We start from the raw sequence: 22,178 nt of genomic DNA on the forward strand, positions 1-22,178 counted from the left end.
GAAACGCGTTATCCGTTTACAAGACGTTTATTAAGAATAATATTGAGATTATACAAATGGATATGACCTCAAAGGGTACAAGAATAAGCTTACATGACAATAGAATGACGATAACCGAAGTGGTAACGAATCTGGGAGATCCTCCTCGGAAGTGCCACCATCCCCTCCCTCGTTGCTTGGGGTCCTAGAGTTACCCCCAAGTGGTGGGGGTAAGTACAAGGCCCGCCTGTACTCTCATCCCTCACTATCGGTCCTTGAGACTAGAGGGTGGACCTCCAATGTGGTGGAAGGGGGATGACGTCACTTTCAGTCGGCCAGCCTGACGTTATTCACGTCCTCGTGAAGGGTTGTCTACCTTCATGCTTGTGCCAGCCGCCGCCATGCTCCTTGTTACCCGTCTTTTACCTGTGCACAATAATAATGGGTGTTAATTTCGACAATAATACAACTGTGGTCATGCAAATAAACAGGTCGTATTCATGCTCATTCATCTTCATTACATGCAATAAGCTGAGCCCAATGACATCGTCAGTGCTTACTGACGACCACATGCACGTGACATCCGTCACTAACCACTAGTAGTGCGCAGAAACCATCGCCACTGGCGCTTGATCGACTAGCAATCTTCGCAGTTTCTGTACGCAACTATCAGGACGTTGGAGTCGTCGCCCAGTCATTACATGACCGCCCGATCGTTCAACGATCACACGACTCATCTCAGCTACTATTCGGCCGTCCTTAGTCAGCCTCAGTTTCTCATTTGCTCCATCCACAACCTGATCCTTATTGATAATAGGTTGGTGCATACCCGGTGGACTAGCAGGTGGAGTGTCTTCGCCACTGCTGTGCTCGGAGTCAGCGTTGCTGACCCCAGTGATATACAGTTTCAGCTTCTCGCCCGGATACACGCCGGTGTATGGTTCCTGTGACCTAGGGACACCTGGCATGTCCTCGACAACGTAACGATCGTTGTTCAGAACTTTGGTAATTTTATATGGCCCAGCGTACTTAGGTAGTAACTTTTTACTTGACCCGTCATTACTACTAATTATAATTATTCGTCTAATAATTATTCGTCTAACTAGTACTAAATCGCCACAATTAAACAGCCGAGGAGGGGCCCTTTTGAGATTATAACGCTCCTGCTGCTCTTGCTGTGAGCGTCGGATCGCCTCAGCTGCCTCTTCTCGAGACTGCTCGCGATCAACAGGATCGTTAGAATCGTTCCCTATCGCATTAAGAATGCGCGACTCAGCAGCGTTCCGCGGTCGAAACCCTAATAGTAACTCAGAAGGATATTTACCCGTGGCTTTATTGATAGTATTATTTATTCCCCAAACAACGTTCGGCAATTCCTGATCCCACCGTCGGTCATCTCTAGCGCTCGCTAATAACATGCTTAAAATTGTCCTGTTGTAACGTTCTACCTGACCATTTGCCCTTGGAGTCGCCACGGCAGTAGCCACATGTACTATACCATTTTCCCGACAGAAATCTTTAAATTTGTGACTCATAAATGCTGTACCTCGGTCGCTAATAATTCGCCGTGGGAACCCGAAAAACTCTTTAATGCTCTCCAGCATTCGTATTACGGGCCCAACCTGCGTATTCTTAACGACCTTGGCAAATGTAAACTTAGTGAAGGAATCTACTACTACAAGAATCTGCGTATTTTTATTTGTACTTAACACAAAGGGACCCAAATGGTCGATGTGTACAGTGTCCATTGCCTTGGCGACCTTTTCTATCGGGTACAAATGACCTGGCTGCTTCCCGCTGGGACCCTTATTATACAGACACTCTAAACACGAAGAGATGTACTCTTTAACGTAACGTTTGCTATACGGAAACCAATAATCTGCTCGCAATTTATTCAAAGTTTTCTCAACCCCTGGGTGACCTATATCGTCGTGACAAATTTTGACAATGCGCTGTCTTGCCGCTCGCGGTACAGCCCACCTAAGTCCACCCGCTTCTTTTCGGAATACGCGATTTTCTTTTAATACATAATCATTATGAATCTGTCGGCACGCGTCATCAGAGTTGTTGTGACTTAGTGCCTCGTGAATACGTTTCAATTCCGGGTCTTGTAATTGCGCGCATAATAGCCAATCACCTAATTCGATGTGCAATAACCCAATGTCTTCGATGTTAGCGGACATCTCACCCGGTTCGTACGGACTGCGGCTAAGTGCATCAGCATGGGGCATTTTTATTCCGGCTCGGTATTCAATGTAACAGTCATATTCAAACAATTGAATCCACCATCTGGCGACGCGCGGCAATAAGTCTCTTTTTAAGAAGGTGGCCCGCAGTGCGCTACAGTCACTAACAATTTTGAACCGGAAACCATATAGATAAACCCGATACCTCTGTAGGCTGCTTATGACTGCAAGAGTTTCTAGATCGTAAGAATGGTATTTTTGTTCGTCTTTGTTTACTTGTCTACTAAAGTATGCAATAGGTTTTATAGCACCATCGTCTTGGTGTTGTAACAATATTCCGCTTAACCCAAGTTTACTAGCATCTGTATGTAATTCCGTTTCCGCGCCAGGCTTGTACAACGCTAGTACAGGCCTCGAAACTAATTTGTTTTTTAAAATGTCGACGGCCTCCTGCTGTTCATTTTCCCAACGCCAAGCCTCAGATTTCTTTGTCAACAGTGTAAGTGGTCTAGCTATTATGGCAAATTTTTCGATAAATTTCCTGAAATAACTGGCTAGGCCAATAAATCTTCTCACACTGTGAACATCGTGAGGTACTTGAATTTTGGAAACAGCCTCGATTTTATGGCCACCCGGCCTAATCCCCTGACTCGTTACTTCGTAACCCAAGTAATCGACCTTCGACTGTAAAAACATGCATTTACTCAACTTGAGAGTTAAGTTCGCTTCCCACAGCGCTTGTAACACAAGCTTCAACGCATGTAACCCAGACTCAACGTTCTTTGATGGAATCAAGATGTCGTCCATAAATGCTAAGACGCAAATAGTTCCGCGTAAGGGATTTATGACCTGATTTATCATCCTCTGGAACACAGCGGGTGCATTGGCTAACCCAAACGGCATTCGAAGGAACTCGTATTGCCCATCGGGCGTGACAAACGCTGTTTTCTCGATGGAACTTTCCGCGACGGGTATTTGGTAATATCCCGAAAACAAATCTAATATTGTAAAGAAAGAGTTTCCCTGTAGCCTATCGAGTTGATCGTCAATTAACGGCAGCGGATGCCTGTCTTTCTTTGTTATAGCATTTAAGGCTCGATAATCAACGCACATTCTGACCTAACCGTTCTTTTTCCGGACTAAGAGAATGGGACTGGCAAACGGAGAATTCGACTCTCGAATGATGTTATTTTCTTTTAGCTCGTCGACTATGCCACGTACTTTCTCACGTTCCGCGTATGATAATCGGTAGGGCCTATAAGCTACTACAGAATTACTGTTCAATTCGATATTTATCTCCGCTGCCCGAGTGTGACCTAGTTCGGACACATTAGATGCGAAGCAATCGCGATATTTGTCTAACAAATCATACAACGCATCTTTTTCAGATGGAGATACTTTCGGACCGGTTAAGATTTGATCACGCGGTAAATCGTTTTGAGGTTCTGTTTTTACTGTACGCATCATTATTCTAATGTTACTCTCTTCTAAAGACTCCTCCCGAGCACGCTCAGTCCTGGCGATTATTTTATCTCGATAAATAATTAACGGTCTATCAGACAAATTAACGACTGGGAGCATCCCAGTTTCTGTATTTAACATGCTTCTTGGGATACAATGTTCCCGACCTTCTTTACCACGTACGCTTAGCTCTACATATAAATCACCAATAATTTTACTTCTCACCTTAACCTCGATGTTAGCTGCATGCTTCGGTGGTATGACCGTCGTCTCTTTAGCCCACAGCGCTATTTTCTGCGGGGGAAGTTTCTCCATTTCTGGTAGATGAGCCACTGTTTTGTCAAACAGCCGCAAGCGCCCATCCCTCTGGACCATGGTGACTCCTGGTAGATCTAAAAATGGTTGTCCCACAATAAGTGGTACATTTTGGAGGTCGTTGGGTACGACATGGATCTCGACGATTCCTTCGGCCAAATCAATCTTCAATTTGGCTTCGACAACTCCATACGGCCGGACAATACCTCTTCCGTAACCTCGCAGCACTACTTCCGTCGGCTGCAACTCCAGCTGCATGGTGTCAGCCTCTTCCTTCCTTAGGGTAAAACATTGACTCCCGGCGTCCACGTACGCCTTGAATGAGGTGCCGTTGACAACCGCCTCCTAGAATCTCCCATCTTCCGTTCGTGGCTGAGTTGTTCCTATACTCAGAACCTTTTTCTCCTTATTTACCGTTTTATTTTCTGGACAATGCCTGGCGATGTGTCCAGTTTTATGGCATCGGTAACATTCAACTGAATCCGCTGATTTTGTTGCCGGTGCCGCTGACCCTTGGGTCGATTCTCGTTTCTCCTGCTTGATTGAACCCTGACGTGATTTCTCTGCCGATTGATTGAAACGAGAGGAATTCCGCTGTTGTCCGGCGGAATGTCGCCGCTCGTGGTGGTTTTTGCTATGGTTCTTATCACCACGGTTATCCGGCAATTCCTCTGCTTTGCTCAAGAAGACTCTCAACTCTTCTGGTATCTGGAAATCGTTTCTTCTGATGGTCATCCTCAAGGAATAATTCGTTATTCCGTGTACTATACATGTTGCTGCTTCTTTAACCTGGATATTGCACGATGTGACCAGTGCCAGTTTTGCAAAGTAATACTGCATCATTGGTTCATCTTTGCCTTTTATTCTAGCTAGCATCGTGGTCAATCGCTCGGGTAATTCGGTGTGGTCCGTGAACGCTGACTTCAGCTGTTCTTTCCATTCGGTCCAGGTAAATATGATACTTGGTAGACCTTCATACCAAGTCCTCGCGACGCCCTTTAGGTTGTCCATGGCAAGAGTTGCGATGGTCGTGTCGTCCCAGCCATGGATTTTCTGCAATTCCTCAACTCGGTGAATCCAAACATCGATTGTTTGATTTTTCTCCTGGGGATTGAACTTCGGGATAAGTGTCTTCCCCTCAGTATTTTTCGATGCTCGTGGTGCTGGTCGATCCACCACAATTTTCACCGTTTCGATCAATTGGTGAAGCGCCCGTTGCCACTCTGGCGATCTTCGGTCACTCCGCGAATGTCTGCGCTGTCTTCGCGAACTTTGCGATGATCTACTTCGATGCTCCACTCGCGGTGACGTATCTCGCGATCGATTGCGAGAACGTAAACGCACTCTTCTATCACGTGAACGAGCCATTATCAACACTGATTAATCTATTTCACTCAATAGTTATCCACTAATTTAATACTGTGTTAATCGCACTACACAATCACTATTCACAATAATATTTATTAATACTCGCGAATAATGACCATTTTTTATCCCACTTCTGAAGCTGTAAGAAACGCGTTATTCGTTTACAAGACGTTTATTAAGAATATTGAGATTATACAAATAGATATGACTCAAAGGGTACAATAATATACGGGACAATAGAATGACGATAACCGAAGTGTACGAATTGGGGATCCTCTCGGAAGTGCCACCATCCTCCCTCGTTGCTGGGGTCCTAGAGTTACCCCAAGGGTGGGGGTAAGTACAAGGCCCGCCTGTACTCTCATCCCTCACTATCGGTCCTTGAGACTAGAGGGTGGACCTCCAATGTGGTGGAAGGGGGATGACGTCACTTTCATTATAATATTAAAAAAAAGACAACGATATAATTAGATAATTTTAAAATTTATCAAATATAAATATAGGCATTGGATAAAAATAAAATGAACTAAATTCAGAGAAGTCAGTAAAAGACATTAAATTTTTATTTATATTATATTAATTGCTAAATTCAAAATAAAAATACAATTAAATATATAATTAAGTGCTTGCAATTTACGAGCTAATAAAAAATTGAAACAGAATTTCTATATACTTAATCTAGAGCACTCAGAGCCACGGCCAACCCTTTAACCTGGAATACGGAGTCGGTTCTCCAGGAAGCTGTGATTAGGGAAAGGCAAGTCTCCACGCGCTCCAAAAAAATAAAACCTAGACATTTTTAAAATAGCAAGTATCACATTTATCAGAAAGCTAGCTATCTCATGGAGGCTTTACGGAGTCGGGTTCCTCCAGGAGGTTGCGGATCAAGCAGCTGTGAGATGCTCCTCGCGCTCCAAATAAGCCAAATCTAGACATTTTTTAAATAATGAGTGTCGTATTTATCCTAAGTTAACTACTCTATGGAGGCTTTCACGGAGTCGGTTCTCCAGGAGATTGTGGATTAGGACTGCCGCGGGATTCCCCTGCGCTCCAAATAAATAACCCTATACATTTTTAAAATAGTAAATGTCGTATTTATAAGAGTTAGCTACTCATGGAGTGTTTACGGAGTCGGTTCTCCAGGAGGTTGCGGATTAGGTGTGGCAGGATTACCCGCACTCCGAAAACACCCAAACATTTTTAAAATAGCAAGGTGTCGTATTTATCAGAGTTAGCTATTCATGGAGGCTTACGGAGGTTGCGGATCGTAGCAGCGGTGAGATTCAACAGAAAATGACAATTTCACTGGTGAATTGTGGATTTCCACCGATTTAACCAGTGGACATGGGCGCGCATGCGCGCAGATATTTTGTTCACTGATTCAACCAGTGAACTTCACTGATTCACCAGTGGAATTGCATTCACTGGTTGGAATCAGTGAAATTCCACTGGTGAACGAGTAAAATTCCACTGATTTCTTTTTAGAGAGTAGGTTATTATTTGGAGCGCAGGGAAATCTCACCGCTACCTGATCCGCAACCTCCTTTAGAATGACTCCGTAAACCTCCATGAACAGCTAACTCTGATAAATACGATACTTGCTATTTTAAAAATGTTGAGGTTATTTTTTCGGGTGCGGGTAATCTGCCACCGCCAATCGCATCTCCTGGAAACCGACTCCGTAAACCTCCATGAGTAGCTAACTCTGATAAATGACACTTACTATTTTAAAATTGTCTAGGATTGTTTATTTGGAGCGCGGAGAATCCGCAGCCCAATCCACAACCTCCTGGAGAACCGACTCCGTAAGCATCCATAAGTAGTTAACTAGGATAAATACGACACTCACTGATTAAAAATGTCTAGGTTATTATTTGGAGCGCGAAGCTCACGCTGCCTGATCCGACCTCCTGGATAACCGACTTCGTAAATCTCCATGAATAGCTAACTCTGATAAATCGATACTTGCTATTTTAAAAATGTCTAGGTTTTATTTTTGGAACGCGTGGAATCGCCGCTCCCTAATCCGAACTCCTGGAGAACCGACTCCGTAAACATTCAAAGGTTGAGGTCTAGTGCTCTAGAGCCTTATAGAATTCTGTTTCAATTTCTATTAGCTTGTAAATTGCAAGCAATTATATATTTAATTGTATATTTATTTGAATTTATGAATTAATATAAATAAAAAATTTACAGATGTCTAAAATCACGGGTTTCTAAATTGTCTAGTCTATATTTATAGATGTCTATTGTTTAAGAATTTATATATTAATTAAGATAATATATAAGAAGGTATTCCAATCGTGCAATGCATGATGGGAAATGTGTCAAGCGGTCGCGCCGCCACGAGTGTGTCAGGAGTACTAGCACTTAGTTAAAGTACTTTCATGCTAACTCTTATAATAATAATAATAATAATAATAATAATAATAATAATAATAATAATAATAATGAATAAATAAATAAAAACACATAATCTGCTTTTGAAACCATTATTTTTATTTTTTAATATTATTAATTAATTGTAATTAATAGTTTACAAACCCTATCTGCGTCAATTTCTTTTGTAAATTTTTTCAGAAGTTAAACCTGATTTTTCCAAATGCAGCTTATCAGCTACCTCCGTTCAATGTTGTACATGTGCTGGTTTAGCGCGCCTTCTTTTGATATATCTGCCAACTATCCAGACAGGGTTCGGACCCTGCAAATACTGATTTTTTTTTATAAAATTTTCATTTTTAGTCCTAAAAATATATTTTTTTTCAATTTAAATTAAATATCACTATATTACTTTATAATTAATTTCATTTTCTTATTACCTTAATTAATTAATAAATACTAACTATTAATTATCATAGATAAAATTATTTATTTAATAACAGCTGCACAATTATGGAATCGATGTTACAAACAATTGTCTGTCGTAAATTTAATTACTTAAAATAAATTTTATATCAATAAATACTTATACAATTACAATTACAAAAATGAAAACTATTGCAAATAAAAAGTCAAGTCGTGCAAAAGAAGTTTCAAATAATTACAAAAAAACATTGACAATTGTTGAATTTAAATGCATTTAAACTTAAAAATTGAAAACCTCTACAGTATCTATTATTTAAAGAAGATGTAACAAATATATAGTATCATAAACAATATTATTTGGCTCAGTACTTGCTACATTTTAAGTAGTAATTAACGTTAAACAATTTCACATATTAAAATCATTAAAATGTTTAGATTTCAATTACATTTATAGAAAAAAATAAATTTAGAGACAAAGATAAATCAATTTAAGTTATGAACTCATTTGCGAACGGTTTTCGTTGAAGTACGCATATATGCGCTCCGAGAACTGAAGACAACAAAATTTGGATTGTTTGGTCGTACCGTGATGTCTTTGGCGAGCACATGCAGTCTCAAGGAAATAAATTTTCCAAGAACTTTATCGCAAATATTATGACACGTTGGAAAGTTCAACGAATGATTTGCCAGGGCATTTTGAACACTCAAAATTAAGACTCGATGGACATCCTGCAGGTGTAATAGTGATTTTCTATAGGTACTAAAAATCTCTTTAGCTATCTTCAGAAGTTGATACACTGCTTCAGTCGGATGTTTTAAGTTCCCACGATTTATTGCATCCGTCCAAGCCGAGCACGCATTGTACAATGGTTCTGAAGAAATAGTTGCTGTTTCACAAGCCTCGCAACCGTTGGCTGATACAAATACCGCCCATCCAGAAAGGTAATAAAGTCCGTACTCCTGGATTGCTGACAGTATACAACTATTTGGCATTTCAATTGCATCGAGTGTTTTATCGTCATCAGTAGTACGAAGTTCATCCTTTTTCTGTTTTAAAAATTCCAAATAATAAGGCTCATCATCGTCTTCATAAGATGCAGATGACGGAACTCGTAAATACTGAGCAACAGCGACTAAGCGCATTCGGTACCGTAGTTGACGAGGTTTTAGGTGAATATCACCACCAGCTCGGATCTGAGAAAATAAGTTTTCCACAGAACTTGAAGTTAGACGTCCCGTAAGAAGATACTGAAATTTTCCTGATAAAACCAGATCTTCACGTAAATTTAACGCTGTCGTTGTAGCAAGAATTATCCCTCGTTGAATAGGTTTCCATTTGTTATTGGTTGTAAATTGTAGATCTTTGATAATCTCAATGAAGCTTTGAAGAAACTCAACACGTTCTAAAGAAGATTCATCACTTCCAAGAGAATGACTTTTATGGCGACAAACCATCAAATCATACCACTGGCTGCATAATAAAATAAACCAATCGGTTGTCATAGCTTCTTGCGGAAGATAACCAGTCTGAGCAGAAAACATCAATGCACGTCCCATTTCTTCACTCAAAATTTTTTTAGCCAGTCCAACATGCATTTTATCAAATTGCGATGGATCTAGAATTGCAGCAGTAACACCAGTAACTAACACAGGCCCACCGAGTGATTGCAATTCTACTAGTTGCCGAACATGCGCAATATCAACTTCAGACAATGGTAAATTGTTTGCTTGGACGATAGGCCCGCTAAGAATGAACTTCGTCTTCAACAATTGAGACCAAATGCGTTTCAGGACGTGCGGAACATCAGAAGTCCAATGAAGAAGTTCATCAGGGTTTGATGGATGCTGACTAGAAGAATTAATCAAATAACGGCTGGAGGTAATGCTGTTCAGAGTCCACATACCAACATTAGTAGGTCCTTCATCCGTTGAGATGCATTTGACAATAATGCCCTGTTGATACAGCTCTCTTATGATTTTTTGCACGTAATTCCAGAGACATTCAGAAGTCACTGATTTTCCAGTCAACGCATAGCCAACTAATTGTTTCCAATGACTAGTTAAGCCACGAGCTACAAATGCAATCGCGTGAGAAGCCATTGTATCAGCCTCATTTGAGTCTCTCGCTAACTCCGGAGTTACTAATCCAATGAAATTACCGAGGGCGCGATCATACTCAACAGCTGGATGGATAGACATTTCATCCAAGGCCAGCACACAATAATGAGCAGTTTCATCTTGTTTCTGTCGAATCTTCATCCCTAGCCATTCAATAATGCTATGGAAAGTTCCAGGAGCAAAGTTGAAACCTGATAGTCTACTGTAAAGTGTAGAAAACGCAGGCAAAGGAAATCCTTCGATATCCCTTAAGCTTTTATAAGCTTTAGTACCCATCAGTAATCGAATTCTTAAACCTTTTTTGATGGTTTCCTCTGAACAAGGTTTAGAATTCGTAGAAGCATTACTTTTTAAAAACAACAGCTGATCTGGATTCAAAAACTTTTTTAAGTTAGTATCTAGCGTAGTTGATTTTTCAGCCATGTGAGAAACTTGAAAGAAATATTGATTAGTTATTAATTATTACTAAAAATTTTGCTTCATAAAAACATAATTATATTAGATTGCTTCTGATAACATTTAATCACACACAAAATAAAAAGTGTACTTAGATTTTAGATTAAATAATACTTAGATTTTATATTACCTTTTTTTTTAATGCTGTATTCTCCTTGAGAAGCTCGTTGATTTGTTGCTCCAAGAGTAATTTTCGCGGTGACTTTTCAAAATTATCACTCGGCTGGCTAGAATTGTATGAGGTTCCAGGAAAAACTTCTTCGCAGTCTTGAATATTCTCATTTGGTGAAATTTCCAATCCTACATTATCCAAAATATACATAAGCAGAATTAATAAGAAATAAAATATTATGTTAAAATGAAAATTAACACTCGACAGAATGATATCAATGCTATAGTATTTAAGTTATAACTAAATAAATATTAAGTGGATATGATAGTATAACAACAATAGTACAATTTTTCTGAAAGCCCAAGTCACCATAAGTTATTGAGCGAACATAATTGTTAGATTTAATTTATTAAATCAATTATGATCATAATAATCAATTATGACATCATAATTAGAGTTTTCATGCTATAAAAAAGGAAAAGGAACACACAAAATAATACAGGAGTTAATAATTGTCCTTCAGACATTTCACTTACCCAAACATAAATTTTACACTCCATATCTTTATTTAACCATTTGAAATTATTATAAAACTTTATTGTCGAAATACTGACTTGCATGAAATAATAAATTTTATTTTAATTTTTTTTATTGTATATCATTTAACAAAATGTAATAAATTAAAAAATTAATTTGAACTTACGTTCAGTTAGTTCTGAAACTCCGGACCTACGTCTCTTACTGCTGATTGAGTAGTCATCATCGTCATCATCATTATCATTATTAATATCAGCATCAAAAGGTTTATGAGGCGACGGTGTTAAAATATCAGGGATGACGTTTTTTCTTAATTTATAAAAATTATTTTCGTGATAAAATAATTCTTTACTAAAATGACCCTGTCAAAAATTAAATAAAACAGATTATAATTAACCAGTTCTACGAAAAAGTTACCTAAAAAGATTTCATGTAATTAAATGGACAGATTATATTATTAAAATAATATACTTCACACAGCCGAGAATTTTCATTAATGGGTTTCAAAATTTTGCAAGCTGTTACCCACTTGTTCCTGATATCAGTGCACCTAGGAAACCGCATAACTTTGAAACCTTTCTCGCTGCTGTTGTGACAATTCGGGAAGCTACATCCACCCATAATCTTTAATAAATAATATGTTATTATTAAATAAATACCAATCACTATCAAGATAACACTGAATAAAAATATTAATATCTACTTACTTTTTTTTAGATTGCCAATAAACAATTTCAACAACCAAGCGTCATTACAAACAAATCGATATTTTTGAATAAATGACGATCGCAAACTTTATACTACGTTTATCAATCAAATGAATCAAAAACTTCATTTTGCAAGTATACACACTTGTGAACTGAATTATTAATATATACAGATTTCATTTTTAATCGTATAATAATATCTGTATTCATTATAATTATAATGATAAACAATATATTGTTCAAAACATTTATAGTAAATAACAATGAGTAGCGTAGTATTCAATATTTGCCGCCATAAAAATTCGTATCACACACAGCTAAAATTATAAAATATTAATTTATGAGTAATAATATGATAATCGATCATAGAAAATTTACTTTTAGTAAGAAAAAAATAAGAATAAAATATACCATAATGATTTACCTATCATTCGATAAACTGTTCTGTATATAATTATTTTTTGTAATTATTTGAAACTTCTTTTGCACGACTTGACTTTGTATTTGCAATAGTTTTCATTTTTGTAATTGTATTTGTAAAAGTATTTATTGATATAAAATTTATTTTAAGTAATTAAATTTACGACAGACAATTGTTTATAACATCGATTCCATAATTGTGCAGCTGTTATTAAATAAATAATTTTATCTATGATTATTAATAGTTAGTATTTATTAATTAATTAAGGTAATAAGAAAATGAAATTAATTATAATGTAATATAGTGATATTTAATTTAAATTGAAAAAAAATATATTTTTAGGACTAAAAATGAAAATTTTATAAAAAAAAATCAGTATTTGCAGGGTCCGAACCCTGTCTGGATAGTCGGCAGGTATATCAAAATAAGGCGCGCTAAACCAGCACATGTACAACATTGAACGGAGGTAGCTGATAAGCTGCATTTGGAAAAATCAGGTTTAACTTCTTAATTTAATTTAACTTCTTAACTTAATTTCAGAAAAAATTTACAAAAGAAATTGACGCAGACAGGGTTTGTAAACTATTAATTACAATTAATTAATAATATTAAAAAATAAAAATAATGGTTTCAAAAGCAGATTATGTGTTTTTATTTATTTATTCATTATTATTATTATTATTATTATTATTATTATTATTATTATTATTATTATTATTATGTTATTAAATGCTCAGGGGGGTTGTCCCCGAAGTCTGACTCTCCGAGGGCCCAGCCTGAGAGAATTTAAGCTCGCAGAAGAAGAGGAAATTGATAAAGTTATAAAAAAAATTGATGTAAACAAAGGGAAGAGTGATGAACTATCTGCTGATATGGTGTTAAAAATTTGGAATTCAAATAAAACAATTATAACTGATATTATAAACTGTAGCTTAAGAAAAGGATTTGTACCGACAGAATGGAAAAACTCAATAGTACATCCGATACCAAAAGTTACTGGAAGTAGGAAAGCCGAAGACTATAGGCCCATAAACACGTTACCTGCTTTGGAAAAGATTGTGGAAGAAATAGTTAAAGAACAAGTAGTACAACACATAACAATAAATAATATACTTAATGAAGAACAGTCGGGTTTCCGGGAAAAACATTCAACTGAAACTACATTGCAGAAAACAATTAGTGAGTGGAGAGAAATATTAGATGCAGGTGAAATAATTGGAGTGGTATTTATTGATCTCAAAAGAGCGTTTGAAACAATATGCAGGAAAAAACTGATTAAATTATTAGAAAGATATGGAATGAAAGGTGATGTGTTGAATTGGTTTACATCATATCTAACTGATCGGACTCAACAAGTACAATTTGGGTGCGCAAAATCTGAAAAGAAAGAGGTGAAATATGGAGTACCACAAGGGTCAAAATTAGGTCCGTTATTATTTATACTGTACATAAACGAAATAGTTAATATAGCAAAAAAGTATGGATGTGAGTGTAAGTTGTTTGCAGATGACAAGATTTTGTATCTAAAAGGTAAAAATATAAAACAAATTGAAGAAATATTAAACAAAACATTAAAAGAACTGGAATATTGGCTAGATAGTAACTCATTAAAAATAAATACAACAAAGACGGTATATATGATAGTGCATGATAAGAGAAAAAAATTAGATAATGACTGTAATATTAGGGTAGGCGATGAAGCTATTAAAAGAGTAACTGAAACCAAATACTTGGGCGTTATTTTAGATGAAAATTTAACTTTTATAAGTCATGCTATTTATGTATCGCAAAAAGTAAGTAAGAAAGTAGGGTTTTTAAAAAGAATAGCGGATGAAATTAGTTACTTAACGAGAATAACAATATACAAGACATTGATAGCGCCACATTATGAGTATTGTTCAACATTATTAATTAACCTTGACAGGAGATATTTGGAACTTCTGCAAAAAACTCAAAACAGAGCTATGAGATCAATTTTAAGAGTAAATAAATATACGAGAATTGTAGATATGCTTGAAACGCTATGTTTTATGTCGGTGAAACAAAGAATTAAATATAATGTCTGTATCTTAGTTTACAAAATGTTGAATGACTTAACTCCAGACTATTTATGTAGAAATATTGAAAAATTTAATCACAATTATAATACTAGAAATAAAAATGACTTAGTCGTAAAAAAAGTACGTACGAAAACGGCTCAAAAAACGCTAAACTTTTATGGTTTTAAAATTTATAATAAACTGACGAGAGAAACGAAAAACTCAAAAAATTTAATGACTTTTAAAAGATTATTAAAAGAAGAAATAATAAAGAAGAATATTTAATTTGGGATCTATATTGTTGTTATATGATAAAGGCTTATTGAAGTTTATGAATTATTTGTGCAATATTGATAAAAATGTAAATGTGAAAATGTATAGCTAGGAAAGCTAATAAATGAAACATTATTATTATTATTATTATTATTATTATTATTATAAGAGTTAGCATGAAAGTACTTTAACTAAGTGCTAGTACTCCTGACACACTCGTGGCGGCGCGACCGCTTGACACATTTCCCATCATGCATTGCACGATTGGAATACCTTCTTATATATTATCTTAGTGCGTTCCAACGAAGACGCTTGCACGTGTGAATGTGTAAGTAAATATGTGTGACTACGTAGCTAGTAGAAACTAGTTAGTCATACAGTTAGTTGTGTCTTTGTTTGGCACATACTTTACTGGACACTGGCGCTCTCTCTCTAACAAATAAAGAGACGTTATTTTTAATTAATAATTAATTATCTATGCGGTTAATTGAAAAATGGTTAAGGACTTTTCGTCTCAGAATTATTTTTTTCATCAGATGCTACAATGGCGTCCGTGACTTTTGGGACACCCTGTTTAGTTCCATATACAATTATATATAAGTATATATAATTATATATGACTATATATGGAGCAATATACAGCCAGACAAGATTATATATAGTTCCATATATAATTATATATAATCATACATGATTATATATGGAATTGTATATGAGGTCATATATAATCATATATAATTACACGGAAAGATTAGAACCCGACTGGTTTGTGTTTTGCACCAGACTCAGTCGTATGCGGCGCCAGACTGGTTATTACGCACGGATTCTAGTGCAGCACCCGACTGAGTCTGGTGCGCATACGACTCAGTCTGTTGTAAACTAATTTTTCTTCCATTTTTTCTTGCACACGACTGAGTCTGGTGCAGAACACGAACTAGTCGGGTTCTAATCTTTCCGTGTATATATGACTATATATGGAGCAATATACAGCCATGCAAGATTATATATAGTCCCATATATAATTATATATAACTATATATGCTTATACATAATTAACATATATAAAAATTTTTCTTTGGTAATCACAAAAAGTGTAAAATAATGTTTATAATTACGTTTAAATAATTCTGAAATACAAAATTTGTTATATTTCCTATGAGATGTTTTGGTCTGCTCTGCTACTACCTAATAGTAAAATCATTCACGTTTTATGGTCATTTATTTTCTTATTTAAATGTGTTATATTATAATGAGATTCGGTAAAATAAATAAATTATGAATTATGACTATCCAAATATATTATAACATCAATTTTTATATTATATTTATGATAAACTCGTATGATACATTATGTAGATCATAAAATCATTATCATCTAAGACAGCAGCATAGCAGACAGAAACTTCAAGACGCACGAAGATCACTAAAGTTAAGCAGCATTGAGCAGGGTTAATAGTTGGATGGGTGACCGCTGGTGTTATAGCCGTAAAATTATATCTAGATTTTTTTTTTGCTTTTTAATTGGTTACAGAGAATTGCGTAGGACCATATTAAATACTCTATCCATAAAATTAACCCAATAATTAATTAGATGTAATAAATATATAATTAAATATTGTTATATATAATAGGGTGTTTAAAAAAAAAAAAAAAAAATTTTTTTTTAATGGTGTTGAAAAGTTGAAAGTACATTTAAAAACAAAAATTTTGGCGTCTATTAGAGCTCTTAATATTAATATTAAGGTTTGCCTCAATTCATTTGTAATTTTTCTATTTAAATAACACGAGAAAACTTTTTTTTTATTTTTGAATTTTAATTACTTCGGAATGGCTTGTTTACGCAGTATCCCAGAGAGAGGTCTTATAGGAAATTTCACGCTCTACAAAAAACGTTCGATGGTCAAAGTTCCTCAGATCAACCGTTTCAAAGATATTTGCAATCAAAAATAACACCAATCAAAAATTTCAAATATTTTCCAATAAAATTGCAAAAAAAAAAATCATACTTTATATTGATATTGTTTTTTTTTTTGTAAAATCAATTGAATTCTGTTAATTTGAGATTTTAATTTTTTTTTGCTTATTTACTCCATACGTAACTCACAAAAAGTACAAATACATAAATATAAAGGTTAAAATTATCAAACAAATGATTTTTGGGTCTCTTTTATAACAAATTTATTTTATTTTCTACCAAATACTAATAAATTCTATTAAACAATTAATTCTTTATAACAAAAAACAATATTTAACAACAATTCATAAAATTTTTTCTAACTTGAAAATATTACAGTTTTATAAAATTATTTTTATTGCAATTAGGCTATTGTTTTCTGTGTTCTGTTACTACTTGCAATAAATACTGAAGCTGTTCTTCATTTTTCGTTAAGCATCGATTATACTGCTCTATCAATGCCATGCCGCGTTCTGCTACATCATTTACAACTTGAAGTTTCTAAAAATACTCCAAGTTTCTTTTATAATTTAGATTCTGAGGCCACAAAGTTACATCCTCATCAATGAAATCATACGACAAATCAAACGATTTAAACAGATTTATCGATGTCATAGATACAAATTGACTAAGATCTTTATTTAATAATGACTCTAAATTTTTCTTATCGATTATAAAACGACTCGTTGTAGTTTAATTGGTTTCACAGTTTTTTAAAGCATGAACTATTCTTCTTTTTGTTTCAACTGAAACAGTTTCGTCAAAGAGAGATAAAACAGACAACTCGTTATTTAAATACCACAAGTGATCGGCTAATTTTTCTGAGCATGCCCGTGAAATAGTATTATTAAATTTTTTATATGAAATTAATTCTTTAATTAAAGTTAAATCATTATTAGGTGCTGCTATAGCGCACGGCGCAGTATACCAAGCTTTTAAAGAGAATATTATGATAAATAAACTAAGTTCTCGTAATCCAGCTATTTCTGATTTAGTAAGATGAAATTCATTTCTAAATAAAAAAATTTTTAAACTATATATTGCTTTAGCTATCCACCTTGCATGATGGACGGCTCCAGGACGCTTAAATGTAATATTTGTGGTAGTAGCACTCAAAAATATCGATGATAATTGCAGGAGTTCACGGTAATCGTCACGACAATGATCCATCTACAAAAAAAGTTCAAAGTCAAAATAAAATTTATTACATTGCAACCTCAAAGTAAAGAACATTAATTATTATCAACTGATGTGAAGTAAAAGTTACAAAATATTTTACAAATGCAATTGTAATCGTTAATGATGATTAAGAGTGTAATAATCATGTGAAATTGATTTCCAATATTTTTATTTACAACGGGGTTAATTATTGCTGTAAAATGGATGATTATACGGAACTTCATACATTTTCATGTTTCACTTTAACATCAGTTGATAATTCTTTAGCGCTGGATTAAAAAATTTTACTTCTATTTGATTATTAACGAATTTCAAAATTTCATCTTTGATTGGTGTTATAACTTCCAAAATACTACAGCGTATTTGACGCTGTAGTATCAGAACACAATGCTTTGATGTTATCAGTATTAATATTCCATTGTTTTACTGTTGTAATAATAGCTGAAGCTTGATTTTGTCCAGTTCCAGATTCTAGTTTGGAGACTCCTAACAGTTGAAATTTACCTGATGATGATAAAATAATAGGAAGCCGGTCAACTTGTTCTATACCTGTAATATCTGACAACAGTTTTCCATCAAAATGTAGCACATAATTATCAGTTTCCAAATTAGTTTTCAGATTTAACGTCGCTTCTTTGCGAAATTTTTCCCGTGCTCGGTGAATAGTCAAATGACTGAAGTTTACGCTTGCACAATCAATATTTAGGCTAGATAATAAAACAGCAAAAATGTAAGTCGTCGACCTACTACTCACATTAGTTCTATCCAAAGCCGCAGCAAGTTCTGGTGTCATTAGATCAATTTTAGGAACTTGTTGTTTTGGAATTTCATCTTCATAATCAGAGATTATACGAGAAGTATTACTTTCCAAAGATTTCTGGGATAACTTAGATGATTGACTTTATATTTCATGATTAACAACATTATCAGTCTCAACTGTACAAGAATAGTCAACATTGTCATTACCGAACTCTCCGACATCAAATGTACCACTATCATTATTGTTATTATAATTGATATCAATGTTCTCTTCATTATTGTTATCACTATTACTGTAGTTATTATTTTCATCGCTTACATCAACATCCATATCTTCAACATCTTCTAGAATTGGTTGAGAATTATATGAAATAAAACCACGTCGACTGGAAGATTTTTGTCCCAAATAAAATAATCTTTTTTCTTTATCCAGTAAATTTAGCACATCAGCATGAGCTATATCAAATAGTTTATTTAATTCGTCCCGAAAAAGGGATTCATTTTTTTTTTGAGATTTTGACTTTTTCCTCTTACAGTTTTTTTGTAAATTCCTCCATCGATTGTGATTTGAGGTTAGTTTTAAAAAAGCAGATCTTTTCTTTCTTGTCGGGATTTGTGCCACACACCAAATTTCGAAAACTTTGTCGACAGTGGTTGATATGCTTTCTTTCACTGAAAAATTTTTCGTTTTGAGATAATAAAATAAAAGTGACATAACCTCTTTCAATGAAGGTAATTTTTTTCCACCAAATTCACTTAATACATCACCAATCAAGTACACTGTTTTCACCATTGTGATCATAAAATTTATAACATATATTTTAATTATAAGCAAATTAAATTAATAATATAACGAATTTAAATAACAATCAGTATCAATAAAGAAAGAAAATGACGAGAAGATAGAACAAAGCATTGAAAGCAGAGCAACAAAGAGAAATTGGTACTGAACGACCAAGCTTACCAACACAGAGCTTACTAACTACATTACTCAAATCAAATGAATATACTACTTTTATCGACGGAGCTGAATAAAGCTCATTCAATATTTTTTAAATGAAAAAAATTAATCAAATTTTATAGTTGATTGAATTGATTTGATATATTTATAATTTTTTTAACATTTTTAATAAAATACAATGATGAGTGTTTGTTTAGTTAGTGTGATCAGGAACTTTACACTTTCATCTTACAAAAATTTATAAACTTTAAGAAATATAAAATTAATTTGTTATAAAAGAGACCCAAAAATCATTTGTTTGATAATTTTAACCTTTATATTTATGTATTTGTACTTTTTGTGAGTTACGTATGGAGTAAATAAGAAAAAAAAAAATTAAAATCTCAAATTAACAGAATTCAATTGATTTTACAAAAAAAAAACAATATCAATATAAAGTATGATTTTTTTTTGCAATTTTATTGGAAAATATTTGAAATTTTTGATTGGTGTTATTTTTGATTGCAAATATCTTTGAAACGGTTGATCTGAGGAACTTTGACCATCGAACGTTTTTTGTAGAGCGTGAAATTTCCTATAAGACCTCTTTCTGGGATACTGCGTAAACAAGCCATTCCAAAGTAATTAAAATTCAAAAATAAAAAAAAAGTTTTCTCGTGTTATTTAAATAGAAAAATTACAAATGAATTGAGGCAAACCTTAATATTAATATTAAGGACTCTAATAGGCGCCAAAATTTTTGTTTTTAAATGTACTTTCAACTTTTCAACACCATTAAAAAAAAAAAATTTTTTTTTTTTTTTTTTGAAACACCCTAATATATAATTAATAATTATATATGATTAGATATGATTATATTTGGCCATTTTTCATGTATAATCATATATAACCAATTTATATATAAATATATATAATTATATATAAATATTTTTTCTCGGGTAGGTCACCATTTTTTTTTATTCTAGCATTTTAAAAAATAAATGTGATCTTTATTCAAATATATATTAAAGTCTCCTAATAAAACTATTTTTTTACTTTTTTCTTCAGCAATATCTATAATTTTTTTAATTTTTGTTTTCATTGATGAATGCAAAACATTATGGATTATATATAAAAAACATTTTACAATGAAAAAAAAAATTAATTTGATTCAAGTGGAAAAATTCTTGAGCTGAAAAATTCTCTCGATTTAAGCAAATTTTACTTGATACTAGAAATTTTCGTCTTGATTTAAGACAATATGACTCTTCAAAATGATTTTCTTAGTTCACGAAGTTCTCTATTGCGTCAAATTAATTTTTTGTTTTTCAGTGTATATGAGGAATCTCAATTCGCTCCGTGGCCATCGATGCTAACGCCAGAGGTGTTAGATTATCCGAACTGTGTGACGAATAATTTACATGCAATTTTCTATAAGACGCGACCTTTGCCTAAAAAGACGGAACTATATGACGAAACACGGATACTCATGGACACTAAACACACTCATAGAAAAGTTAAGTGTATAAGTTGCCCACGGAGCGAATAGTAAAGTTTGAATACTTGAATTCCTATAATTCACATAAGTTATGTTAAGTTCTTATTAATTGCATCATTCTAGAGGGACGCCACTTGATTTTTGAATTATAATTTTGATTTTATATTATAAATGAATTTACATTTTTTTAGATATGCCTTTAACTGACCGTCCTTTTAGAATTAGAAGGAACATTTTATAAAAAGATGAGTAAAAATTTATTTGATTATAAATACAAAAAAATTTGTGCACAGTAAAAATTTTGTGTCATTGCGTCAAAAAATTGTATTAAAAATTTTTATGTTAAATATTTAACCCTTTTTTGTGTTGATTTAAAAGAATAAATGTTAAATTTACACATAAAAATGGTAAATATTTAACACTAAATTTTGACGCAAAATTTTTACTGTGTACATTCAAGAAACAATACTTTATACTGAATTATTTTCGATGAAAAAATGAATGTCATCCAGGTAACACCGAATATAACATCTGGTAGAGATAGAAAATTAACTTACGACAATCTCGAGAAATTTGTTCATACACAAGCTTGGCAGCTGTTACTTCATTAACGTAATCCCAAAGACCATCACAAGCAATAATGAGAAAATCTTCAGTTCCATCTAGATCTCCAGAATACATTTCCGGTTCACTAGTAACATATGGTTTATACTTAGGATCACCTGAAAAAAAAAAGAAACTAAAAATTTCAAGAATTCTAAGTACATTATTATTTGTGTAGTGTATCGACTATTCTAAGCAAATTGAAGAACTGCTATCACTTCAAATTTTACTGCTACATTCTGAATTTTTTATTGGGACCTAACTTACAAGCCTACGACATACTCCCACGAGATCCGACTTAATACTAAATTTTATTACTTGTATTGCGTTTTCTTGTGTAAATTGTGTATGTATGTATAACGGCTGCCCAATTTCAAAACACAGTAACTAACATTTAGAAATTTTTTAAAATTTTTCTTATTAAAAAAAAGTTTGCCTGCCAAATTGATGAAAAATTTAATTTATGAA

General features: G+C 33.8%; 2 protein-coding genes across 5 annotated transcripts in view; one reads left to right on the plus strand and one right to left on the minus strand.

Moving 5' to 3' along the window:
• The window catches only part of LOC123264607, a 97,012-nt gene that overhangs the window by 41,383 nt on the left and 33,451 nt on the right, over positions 1 to 22,178 (plus strand). The window lies entirely within an intron of this gene.
• Positions 3,857 to 21,885, minus strand: LOC123264623. 4 transcript variants are annotated; one of them, XM_044728011.1, is made up of 7 exons: positions 21,665 to 21,882; positions 12,469 to 12,669; positions 12,045 to 12,361; positions 11,504 to 11,961; positions 11,337 to 11,409; positions 10,819 to 10,988; positions 8,465 to 10,664 (listed from the first exon to the last, which is right to left on the minus strand). In XM_044728011.1, the coding sequence occupies exon 7, from the start codon at positions 10,653 to 10,655 to the stop codon at positions 8,616 to 8,618; it is 2,040 nt and encodes a 679-aa protein (XP_044583946.1). In that variant the 5' UTR covers positions 10,656 to 10,664; positions 10,819 to 10,988; positions 11,337 to 11,409; positions 11,504 to 11,961; positions 12,045 to 12,361; positions 12,469 to 12,669; positions 21,665 to 21,882; the 3' UTR covers positions 8,465 to 8,615. The 4 variants fall into 4 exon arrangements, 3 of the variants coding, with proteins under 3 accessions (XP_044583946.1, XP_044583945.1, XP_044583947.1); XM_044728010.1 differs by having other exon boundaries at positions 11,337 to 11,413; XM_044728012.1 differs by lacking the exons at positions 12,045 to 12,361; positions 12,469 to 12,669; positions 21,665 to 21,882 and having other exon boundaries at positions 11,337 to 11,413; positions 11,504 to 12,034.

This window comes from Cotesia glomerata, linkage group LG5 (assembly GCF_020080835.1).
Source record: "Cotesia glomerata isolate CgM1 linkage group LG5, MPM_Cglom_v2.3, whole genome shotgun sequence".
Classification (NCBI taxonomy): Eukaryota; Metazoa; Arthropoda; class Insecta; order Hymenoptera; family Braconidae; genus Cotesia; species Cotesia glomerata.